The following is a 12,349-nucleotide window of genomic DNA, read 5'->3' as shown; positions in this document are numbered from 1 at the left end:
CACGAAGCGCTTACAATGTGCGCACATTAAGCGCTTCGTGTTAAAAACTGCAAAGCACAAAGTTGAGCCTTTCTTTTAACAGTTTTAAATTTCAGTTACTGTGCACGTTAAAAACAATTTATAGTCTTTTCTATGCCCGTGTTTTGTTCTCACAGACACCCGGTAGCAAGTAACAAAACAACATTAAACTCCGGCAAGAAGATAAAGTCCTTTTTGCTAAATCATAGACATGTATTTACAAATCAAGTATAATGGGAACACAGAATGATCTTGGAGAGAGCTTTACCGAGCTGGCTGCTGTAACCGAACGCGACCAGGGTTTAAAGGCTGAACGAATGACTGACAGCCACAGCGGAGAAAAGAGTTTGTGTGAACTTTAATGTAAGGACTTAAATATTCATATGTAGCTCACATTAAGCTATCGTATGGCTTCCGAAGTAACACAGAATAATTCGCACAATCGAGAAAAAAATAAAATAAAATAAATCTCGGATTTGGATCGGACCTCTCTGACCGATACCTGATCCGAGAAAAATGGCACTATCGGAGCCGATACCCGATATGAATATCGGATCGGCGCATCCCTAATCTCAATATACTGTACAACGCCACATACATTCACATCAAATGTTAACTCAGTGGTAGAGTTACACTCACGGGACGCTGCACTTCACAATCACAAAAGTATTATTTGCATGTGCTTTAAAGCCTTGCCGGTTAAACATTTCATTTGCGTGCTGTTCTGACATGTGCTTTTTGCGCGTACACCTGAAGCACGCGCACACTAAAAAGCCTGTCAAACAGCGCCTGATTACTGGACTAAGTTATATTACGTCTGTTTGTGGTAATACTGTAAAAAAACAAAAACAAGGTTTACATATAAACACAGTTGGTTATGTCTAAAGTGAAAGTAAACAGTTGCAACAGAAAAATGGATGTGTGCCTGTATATTAGCAAACTAATAGTTCTAAACATGCTGCCGATTGTCATTAAAGTTCACCCAAAAATTTAAATTCTGTCGTTATTTACTCACTCTCATGCTGTCCAAAACCTGTATTAATTTCTTTCTTGTGCTGAACACAAAATAAGATTAAAGAATGTAGGTAACCAAACAGTTGCTTGCTGGTCCCCATTGACTTTTATAGTAGGAAAAAAAAATACTATAGAAATCACTGGGGACCAGCAACTGTTTGGTTACCCACATTCTTCAAAATAAATGTTATGTTCAACAGAAGAAAGAAACTCATTCAGGTTTAAAAAATACTTGAGAGTGAGTAAATGATGACAGCATTTTCATTTTTGGGTGAACTATCCCTTTAATGTTAATAAAACAACAAAACACAGAGAAAAATCACTCACTGCTCTTGACTGAAGAACTTTAATACAGTTGTTTGTTTTAATAAGAATCAATGTATAATTTATACAGTATATAGTACTGTGTAATTTAGTAATTTATACAGTATATAGTGTTTTATTTTTTATCTTTATATTTGTTATTTCAGTTTCTTAAATGCTACTGCTAAAACACCTACTGTACCTGAAAAATAAAGCATCTTTGTTTTTATTTGTTTAATAACAAAGATAAATAATGACAGATTTTTATCTTCACCCTCTTTGGCCTAAATATCTGCCATTCTTTTTTACCTTGTACGGCTTTGTTTTTAAAATAGGGAAATTAGTTTGGCTGTACTGCTCAGACAACTTGCAAATTAGCAAAACCAACAAAATGACAAAGAATCTTGATAAAATCGTGAATTGGGATTTTCTGGAAAAAAATCGTGATATATTTTTGCCTTATCTCCCACCCCTAGTTTAACGCATATTTGCTGAATAAAAGTATTCATTTATTTCAAAAAGATTAGAATTTCTAGAGATTTCTAGAGACTTCTTCAAATCTCAGTTATTGATGGCTTTTTGTCGCTGATGTGACTTTCTGACATTGACTTTTTAAACTTCCTTGTAGGACCCTTTTGATCAGTGCATTAAAGAGTCCATGATGCTGGAGGCTGTCAACCCACTCTGCCCTGAAAACATTCATGTAGCAACTGTTATCAAGGTCAAAGGTCAACACATGTGGATTCGTTTGGAAGGTGTGACATCAACACTCCTTTTTTTCTGCAGTATGGCAGCTGTGAATGAGCAAAAATAATTATGCGGTGTCTCCTTGGACTGGTTCCAGAGGAAACTAACAAAACATAGTCCCTGATTAAAAATAGCAAGACCACTATAATGGACTAATATAAGACTGGGCTTAACCCTTTATAGACATCACAGGTCAGTAGGCATGAGGATTAGTCTCATTTATCTCTCCCTTCCGCTCTTTGTTCAGGTCTGAAGCAAGCCATCCCAGAAATCATAGTTCACACAGACTCCATGGATATTTTCCCAGTGAGCTGGTGTGAGACCAATGGCTATCCCCTTCATCACCCCTGCAAGCCCAGAGGTCAGTTTTACAGCACAAACTTCTCAATGCCAAGGTGCTGTGCACACAAATTACCTTATAAATTGATATTTATATTTGATATTGGCTTGTTAAGAGACTCAAATGTATATTTTATGTGTTCAATGCAGTGGAGAAACAGAGAAAGGTTGCAGTTGTTCAGCCAGAGAAACAGTAAGTAAGACACAAAAGCGTTTGAATTAAATTCAAGTAGTTTTGATTATGGAAAAACACTCATTTATCTCTTTGATCACAGCCGGGTACCATCCAAAGACTTCTCACCTGATACTACCAAACAACAGATTAGCAGCAGTCAGGCTGAGATCGGTGAGTGCTAGATACATATCTGAACACTGTACACGTGCATGGTCTTCCTTCTCAGCTGTTTGCACAGTCATAAAAGCTCAGTGGACTCCAACATGGTACTATTTTATTCTTGTTTGTGTGCCACCAGCAGGCCAGGCGAATGGGAAATACTGCTGCCCCAAGATCTATTTTAACCATCGCTGCTTCTCAGGGCCCTACCTCAATAAGGGCCGTATTGCAGAGCTGCCGCAGTGTGTGGGACCTGGGAACTGTGTCCTGGTGCTGAAGGAGGTTAGGCATAAAAAGATTTGCAATAGAATACTATTCAAATTTGTTCCTTCTGATAACAAAATGTAATGAGCAAATGTTATTAATAGTATTTTAAGCCTTAAAACGTCCTATCCTGCTGTATAAAACTATAAAAATAATGTATAATGGTGAAATGAGGTGTTTTTAGACATGACAAAAAAGTGAAGCAAAGTGTCTGAAAGCCTGAAACAGAAGACTAAAGACTGGAGTATGGCTGCTGAAAATTCAGCCTTGCCATCTCAGGAATAAATTGTATTTTAAGATTTTAAATTATATTTTTATTTTTTTATTCAATTTATAATTTTATAAATTATAAATTGAACTAATATTTCACAATATTTCTGTTTTTACTGTATATGTGATCAATTAAATTCAGAATAAATAAATCTCATTCTGCCACATGGACATTACTTTGACCATGTCACATCTGATCATGAAATGTGCTATATAAATCAATGGGAATTGATGTGCTTTTATCTGCATTTTGTAATAGCTTTGAACACGGCTCAAAATCTGGAGTTGAACTATTCTATTTTGTTGAGACTTATGAATACCTTAGTTGTGTGTTTGTAATGCTGACCTATTGACCTGTGACCTGTACAGGTGCTGACGCTGCTGATAAATTCTGCCTATAAGCCCAGTCGAGTGCTGAGAGAGCTGCAGTTGGACCAGGAGGGCCGCTGGCAGGGTCACGGAGAGACACTTAAAGCCAAGTGAGTATATGGTGCCCCAAACATTTATTTTTTGCAAAAGTAAAGTAAAAAAAAAAAAAACTTTTTAAACTTTTAAAGTACCTGTAAAAGGCTGATCAAACAGGTTGTTGAAACAAGTTTGTTAATAAATTATGAAAGTTATGCATATGCTTTTTATCAAAGTCTATAATAATTTATAATTTAATTATGAACATAATTATGTAACAAGTAGTTTGCTTTTGGTCTGACCAGTCTTTGTGCTTCACAGGTACAAAGGGAAGAGCTATAGAGCGACAGTAGAGATTGTTCGCACTGCAGACCAGGTGGCTGATTTCTGTCGGAAAACCTGCATTAAGCTGGAGTGCTGTCCCAACCTGTTCGGCCCAAGAATGGTTCTGGAGCGCTGCTCAGAAAACTGCTCTGTGCTCACCAAAACCAAATACAGTGAGCATCTTTTGTCTATTAATTATCTAATAATTCCTATTATTTTCAACAATTCTGTGTAGATTTAAGTTGTTTTGTTTTATTGCAGTAAAATTATTGTTATAATACAATATTTTTGTATTGATTTTTTTTTTTTTAATCAGTATTAATTAAAGGCTGCAAAGCATATATATTATCATGATACATAAACATTTTTTTTTTGTGTGTGTAATCTTGTATGAACAAAAAATATGCTTTATTGAATTTATGCAAAATATAATTTCTTTTTTATTTTGGGGTGAAATATGACCTGGACAAATTCACCCATGATTTATTTCAATTACATGATAGCATAAATAATGTGCTCTCCTTTACTTGCTGTTTAGTTGGCTCTGTAAAACTAACAGAACCTGTTTTATAGCATATTACTATGGGAAGAAGAAGAGCAGGCGTGTAGGCCGACCTCCCGGTGGACACTCCAACTTAGAGGGAGGTGTGAAGAGACGAGGCAGGAAGAGGAAGAGGAGGAAGCAGCTCTTCGTCCACAAAAAGAGACGTTCATCTGCTTCTGTCGACAACACTCCGGCAGGTTCCCCTCAGGTAACAAGAGCTACATTACGGTGCAAAGTTCTGAGAACTCTGGTGAAAATGTTTCTATTTTGCATTTTTCTAATTTAATACAAATGCTTCCAATTATAAACATTATCAGCATAATTTGAAGATAACGATAAAAAATAAATAACATGATTTTATTGTTTTTTTTAATTTTTATTAAATGCTCAACATTGCAGATTTTATGAGTAAATAGTCCAGATTCTTAAACATATTTGCTTAATTTTACATCATAATGTTTTGCTTTTAGTTTATCTCTAGGTTTAATTAGACTCTTGAACCCAGATTTTCAGATGTTTGGACCACACTAAATACAAATCAAATATGTTCCTTCATCTGTTTTAATGTGGTCATTAGAATGTGAAATGCACAGTCTGGTGAAACATTTGCACTCAGAGTAAATGTCATTGCCATTTAGATTCAGCGCATGAGCAGAATTCATATGTTCTACCATCACAGCATCAAAATGAACATTTTGGTCGTTAATATAAAATATATGTAAGTTAAACCAAAAGAAGCATTTAACTGGATCTACAGATGCACTAATGTCACTGTTTGGTCTCACAGGGCAGCGGTGATGAAGAAGATCTGGATGAGGATGACTCTCTAAGTGAAGACACGGGCTCTGAACTGCAAGACGAGCTGATGGATGACTCTGAATATTCAGAGAAGAAGTCACAGCCCCCCACCCCCTCCCCTTCCCCTCCAGAAACCCCCCGTCCCACACGCAGACGGCGCAAACCTCGCTCACCGTCCTGCTCAGATGATGAGAACAGACCTCCTTCACCCAAGGTAACACTGGGGTTTCTAGAATTATTGGACAATAATGTAATAATAAACATAAATTTACAGCAGTGATTTTCAAGCAGGGGTCTGGGGCCCACTTGGGAGCCTCAGCACACTTCCAAGGGGTGGCAAAATGGCTAAAAATAATTTAAAATAAGACTAAATATGCTTCAATAAAAGCTAAAACAATTAAAAATCAAGATGTAAGCTGACGTCATAATTATTTTCATTTGTTTCCTCAACCACTCTGCCGTGCAAAGGCAAAAGGCCGTAACTTCGTTTTTGGTCGAAAATTAGTTATTGAGTCAATTTCGTTATTTTTTATTTTTTTTGAGAAAATAATGGGTTGTCTTAACAGTAACTTCGAAAAGCCCAGGAGAAACCAAAGCAGAATACTGTGTAAACACCAGCTACCACTCTTTGACTTTGTTTTGGAACACTCAAATTGAGTTACGGTACTCTGCTTTTGTTTAGCCGTCAAGATGAAGTTAAGAATGCCGGCCTGGGGTTATACGGTATTCTGCCTATGTTTTACTGTCCATTAAAATCTGCCACGTTTAAATTATGGTGTAACTTGTGTATTTTCATACATCTGTCACTGAAGCACTTAGACAAACAAATTAGATTGCTATCTAACTGCTCAATATAACAAAGCACTGTAAACAAGCATAGACTAGATAACTTGGCAGCAAAAAGTAATCGTAAATAATCTTTAAAGGTTTTTTTTTCTTTTTATAATGCAGATTATTCAGTGCCGGCCTGTCAGACTGAGACTGCCCACTTCTAGTTGCACGTGTGTGGACTCGAATGCCGTGACAGCGTAGCATGAACACACATAAAATCAGTAACAGTTTAAAGATTTATTTTTTTGGCGTTTTTGCCTTTTATTGATAGGATAGTAGTGAAACAGGAAGCGAAGTGGGAGAGAGGGGGGATGGGATTGGGAAAGGTCCACGAGCCAGGACTCGAACACGGGACGCCCGAAGCGCAATGGCGCTACATGTCGACACGCTGCCCACGAGGCTATCGGCGACGACTAAAATCAGTAACAGTTTGCAATTAAATTCATATCCTACCTTTTCATCTGAGATTTTTAATCCACAAGCATTCTGAGCATTATTCCTTATTCCTAGTCGTCCTTTTATGCTAGGCTATTTTTATTCAGTTTTTTATATCAGACTTTTTGTATGGTTGTTAGGTCAGAAAAACAATTAATACAGTCACATTATGTTATAGCCTATGAGATCCCATGATCACTAGATTTTATACAGGTGTTACTATAATGATTTTGTAAATGGGGTTCAGCTACCAAATATTGATAATGTGGAAGTTACTGCCTTTTGCCTTAGCGTGACATCTCACTTTTTGCAGACAATGCAAAGGCAAAGTACAGTAACTTCAAAATAGAGGTGAAAATCAAGTTTGAGTTCAAGATTTTTTTGTGTAGATAATTTTCATTACTAAAACATCTAATTGCCAGATTTCCAGTGTCCTACCTATAATTAATTTGGCTGAACAAATAAAAATCTTTAAAGTCATTTTTCTCAGTTGCACACTCCTGCGAGTTAAGGTCTTTTGCCTTTGTAGGGCAGCACTGTCATCGTTATTTATGGACCAGTATTCCCACAGTCTTGGGAAACATGCATAAATGAGGGATTTTTATTTATTTATTTACAGACCTGTAAAGGTAATGGAAATTAATAAAATATTAAAAAGACACATTTTAATAATCTTTTTTTTTCTAGTAATGTCAAGCTTTAAAATGTTTTATCAGGTATACATTATGAGCAAAAAAAGCTTGAGTGACTAGAAAATTAATGTAAATTCATTGTAAATAAAAAGTGTAAACTGAAGAACATTTAGTTATTGAAGCTTCTGGAATGCAATTATTTTAATTATAATAATTTTAATGAATTATTATTATTATAAATATTTATATAACAATTTTAATATTTGAATGAATTTAAATAGATACTTCTAGTTTCTGTGAAAAAAATGGAAAGCAGCTTTCATCATAAATACAAATATCACGGGGCCCTTCGAATATTGTTTATGAGGAGCCTTGAAGTCAGAAAAGTTGAAAACGGCTGACTTACAGTATACAAAATATATACTTTTAACACTTAGGAAAATAACTCTCTTTATAACTAGGTTTTGTACTGTTTTGTGTTCGATAAGTATGCAGTACTGACTGTTTGGCTGTCTCTTCTGAAGAGTCCACGCACTGAAGTTCCTCCGAAGCTGTGTTTGGACAGCAGTCCACTGGAATGGAGTGTCACAGATGTTGTGCGTTTCATCAGGACCACCGATTGTGCTCCACTGGCACGCATCTTCATGGATCAAGTAATTGAACACACACCTCCGATACGTTAACATCTGTCTATGATGATCCAGTCACAAGTGATCAGGAAAGACAAATTGCTATTTATGCCTGGTAGTAGTCTCTTGTGAGCACCTTTGATTGGATTTTAAAGAGTTTAAGATTTTTTGAGTACATACCTGCAGTAACACATTGTAAGTACAGCGCAAAAATGTAAATGTAAGACAAATTGAGTTTCTTGAAGTATTTGTTTGGGCTTTTATTTTCTTTTAACGCCATTGGACACGTAAGTTTAAATCCCTTGTTTTAGTGTAATGGTTGATTGACAGGAGAGGTTATTCACTGTTGTCTGGGATGCATCAGGACAACCTGCTACAAATGCAATATGCACACGAGTTTCTAAATATCTGCAAATGTGATTTGTTTAGAGCCCTGCACATGACAAGCGTAGGAAAAAATGATCATGGCCACAAATTAATCATTTGTTTCCTTGTTTAGGTAAATTGTGGCCTTGTTGTAATAGTTGGTTTCTTCGTTTTAGATAAATCATGGTCACGTTGTACTAATTTAATCCGTGTATCATTCGTTCTTTTCATTTTAGATTTAATATTGAAAATTTAATATTGAAAACGAGAAAAGAGCACCTTTTTAGTTTTTAATTTCTTAATAAAAAAAAAAAGTTTTGATTGATTTTTCATTTTTGTGTTCAGAGGTAGAAAATCAATAAACAGCTTGAATATTCGATCTTTACATGTGGGCGGGAATAAAATGCCCCTTTCTGCTGATTGGTCAGCCGAAGATCAAACCATGTCGTCATCAGTTCTTCCTCAGTTCTGCGCAGCAGAATAATAGTCCTCCGCTGCTCCAGTTGTAAGAATTCTTAAAGAATTTATTGCAAATCCATTTCTTCTTCAAGCTGAATCTTTGTTTTTCGATTATTTTGAAAAAAACAAAACAGGCACAGTTTTCTCGTTTTTCTTTTTTCAAAATTAAATCAAAAATCAAATGAAGGAATGATACACGGATTTAATTTGTAAAACGAGGTAGCAAATTAGTAAGTCATGGGAACAGTTTACATAACATGAGAGAACACATTAGTGCAGCAAATTAAGTTGTGAGAATTATTCATTTGTGGCTAGGATATCAATTTATTTTCTCATGTCTTGTGTGGAGCTTTGTAGGTTTGAGTAATTTGATTGCAAAACCTTTTGGGCCCCATTGTAAATACACTGGCGTAGATTAAACTACATTTTCTGGCTCACATGCTTATTATTGCTGATTTAGGATCCTACATCTGTATATTTGTCAACTCTTTTTCATTTACCTTTCCTAGGAAATTGACGGTCAAGCGCTGCTTCTGTTGAACCTTCCCACTGTCCAGGAGTGTATGGACCTGAAGCTCGGCCCTGCCATCAAGCTGTGCCATCACATCGAGCAGGTCAAGCTAGCATTTTACCAACAGTTTGCCAGCTGAGGGTGACATTCTGTAGAGAAGAGTAGGGCATTTGACATTTTGGGAGACTTTCCTAATGTTTGTGATCTTCCTTTTGCTCTATGGATCATAGAACCTTTAAAATCACTTAGCGCTTTAGACGCCTCCTGTACAATAGAGATACTACTGGAGGGGTGTTTTTCAACAGGGTAAATCTGGTACTTGTACGGCTGGGCTCTCCATCTCAAATTAAGCCTGGACTACTGTTAAGTTTGTGGTCTTTTTTTAAAGATTAGTTCAGCTCAGGGTACAGTTAGACCTGAGTCAGAGGAACTGGTCCATTCATGTCTGCAACAATAAGCAAAGTTCTTGTTTCTGAAACCTTTATTAACTGTAGAGCGGATGACAATGCAATTACCTTAAGCACAAAAAAACAATTGCCCATGTACTGTAAGTGGTATGCAAACATGTACATACAGGAGTGTGAATGTAAATACTGTAAATAACCAGATGTTAATTTTAGTGGGACTGCTTTAATGCTCCCATTTCGGTTCGGTTTTCTATAACAGCTTGGGAACTACACTGTAACACAACAGTGCAAATTATGAGGTTTCTGTAAATACTAATAATAATTTGCTTATTCTAACGATGCATTATTAAATAAAAGTGCAGAGTAATAACAAAAAATTATGAGGGGTTTACGGTTAAGACATAAGCACACAAAGATTTCAGGTTATGTCACTGACTGTTATAGGGATAATATTCATAGTGGCAAATCCAGGGTTTATCAACAACACCAAACTGAAGAGTCTTGTACTCTTACAAACATAATATTTTTAATATTAAGTAGAATGCAGCATCTGTGTTCAGATGCATATACTGCATTAAATAATTTCAGGAGCCTCTATGTTGTAATGGTCTAAATAACTAGTTTGGTCTTGCAATGCAAAGCTATGCCCCCACTCAACCAGATAGCATCATTTGTTTTGTTATCTATTGATTGTATTTGAATTGATTATGAGAGATGCATCAGTCTCCCTTTTCTTGATTTAACAGTCCTGATCATGATTTTCCCTTGATCATTCTTCTTTAAGAATTTTGTGCTGGAATGGTGAAAGATGCATTTGAAACCGCGTCTTGCCACATTGTGTTTTATTCATTTCCTGGTTTTCATCTGTTTGATTAAAGGTTGATAAAATAATATTGGTTTACTTTTAATTATATGTTGGTGGAAAATGTTATTTAAAAGAAAATAAATGAACAGAATCTTGCCTTTTGGTTTCTTTGTTCAGGGGGTTAATTTAAAGAAAGGGGTTGGGGCAGTGATGACTTTGAAAAATTGGATCTATTTGGGTTTATGTATTTAAAAAAAAAAATCTTTATATTTAAAATATATATTTGTAGACCATAGATATTAATACTTAGGTAGTTGTTTTTGCATTCTGATTATATGTTCTCGTGTGTATGCTATTGATTTTAAAGATTTTTTCAAAAGTGTTTTTGAAAGAAGACTTCTGCTCAGGCAGCATTTATTTGATTAAAAATACAGTAAAACTAATATTGTGAAATATTACAATTTAAAATAATTGTTTAATATATTTTACAATTTTATTTATTTCTGTGATGAGGAGCATTACTCCAGTCAGTCAGTCGTGGCCTAATGGTTAGAAAGTCAGACTTGTAACCCGAAGGTTGTGGGTTCAAGTCTCATGTCTGGCAGTGAATAACTAGTGCTCTCTTCCACCTTCAATACCACGACTGCAAGGCACCGAACCCCCGACTGCTCCCCAGGCGCCGCAGCACATGGCTGCCCACTGCTCTGGGTGTGTGTTCACTGCTGTGTGTGTGCGCACTTGGATGGGTTAAATGCAGAGCACAAATTCCAAGTATGGGTCACCACACTTGGCTTTCAGTGTCACATGATTCTTCAAAAATCATTCTAATATAATATTTGATGCTCAGGAAACCTTTCTTCTTATTACTTAGTTATTCGTTTTCAGGATTCTTTGATTAACAGGAAATATATATTATATTATATTTGAAATATAAATATAATATGTATTTACTGATTTTGATCAATTCACTGCATTCATGCTAAATAAAAGCAGCAATTTCTTTTGAACAGTAGTGTACATTTAATTATGCTAATTTATTGTTTGCAACTTTCTATTCAATCTTTTCAAGCAACTGGTCCATTTTGATTCCAGCTCACAAGTGTGACCAATGGCATTCAGCTTGATTCATTGTGGGAATAAACATTAATTAAATATGTTAAATAAATGCATTTCACAATGCAAATACATAAGTTTCGCCATTCAGTAAGCCAGTTCTAAAGCTACTTCCCAAATGACGCACTATACACTAGGTACTTAAGCACTACATACATAGTATATACTAGGTACTTATGCACTACGTACTCAACCGTGTAGAGTATGAATAATATAAGGTTATTTTGTCATTCATAATTAGAGTCTGATAGCCCCTCCTCCTCCGCTACATAATTAAAGATGCATCAGTTGAGTGCATGAAGTGTCCAACAATCCACACTTCGGGTTTTTTTTTTTTGGTTATTTAAGTGCATCATCTGGGTATTTAAAGTGCACTTTTTCTTTTTGGACTTTTCAGTATGAACACTAGTTCTACTATTTATACTACAAAACAGCACAGAATAGTACACGAATTGGGATGCATCTTAAAGGGGTCATATGATGCGATTTCAATTTTTCCTTTCTCTTTGGAGTGTTACAAGCTCTTGGTGCATAAAGAAGATCTGTAAAGTTGCAAACACTAAAGTCTCAAATCCAAAGAGATATTCTTTATAAAAGTTAAGTCAACCACGCCTACCTAAAACAGTTTGTTCTAACGCCCCCACATACTTACGTCACTATCTGGGAAGATTTGCATAACACCGCCCAAATGTGCACGCAAAGAAAGAAAGCGTGGTTTCAGGAACAGCAGTAGTGTTAATGCAGCCATGTCAGGGAGACGCTGTGTGATTCAGTGCGAAAGCAAAAGCACTTTATTTGGCC

General features: G+C 35.8%; 1 protein-coding gene across 1 annotated transcript in view; it reads left to right on the top strand.

Annotated features, from left to right (window-relative positions):
* The window catches only part of sfmbt1 (Scm like with four mbt domains 1), a 29,905-nt gene extending 19,424 nt beyond the window's left edge, over positions 1-10,481 (top strand). Inside the window, exons 10-20 of the mRNA XM_016561228.1 lie at positions 1,964-2,090; positions 2,330-2,443; positions 2,572-2,614; positions 2,697-2,767; positions 2,895-3,037; positions 3,659-3,768; positions 4,016-4,191; positions 4,592-4,770; positions 5,350-5,574; positions 7,783-7,911; positions 9,222-10,481. Coding sequence (XP_016416714.1) covers positions 1,964-2,090; positions 2,330-2,443; positions 2,572-2,614; positions 2,697-2,767; positions 2,895-3,037; positions 3,659-3,768; positions 4,016-4,191; positions 4,592-4,770; positions 5,350-5,574; positions 7,783-7,911; positions 9,222-9,362 — 1,458 coding nt within the window. The 3' untranslated portion in view covers positions 9,363-10,481. The remainder of the gene's footprint in view (positions 1-1,963; positions 2,091-2,329; positions 2,444-2,571; positions 2,615-2,696; positions 2,768-2,894; positions 3,038-3,658; positions 3,769-4,015; positions 4,192-4,591; positions 4,771-5,349; positions 5,575-7,782; positions 7,912-9,221) is intronic.
* The last annotated feature ends 1,868 nt before the right edge of the window (positions 10,482-12,349 follow it).

Source organism: Sinocyclocheilus rhinocerous, unplaced genomic scaffold (genome assembly GCF_001515625.1).
Source record: "Sinocyclocheilus rhinocerous isolate Xijiao unplaced genomic scaffold, SAMN03320098_v1.1 scaffold3516, whole genome shotgun sequence".
Classification (NCBI taxonomy): domain Eukaryota; kingdom Metazoa; phylum Chordata; class Actinopteri; order Cypriniformes; family Cyprinidae; genus Sinocyclocheilus; species Sinocyclocheilus rhinocerous.
This window is presented reverse-complemented; position numbering and strand designations above follow the sequence as displayed.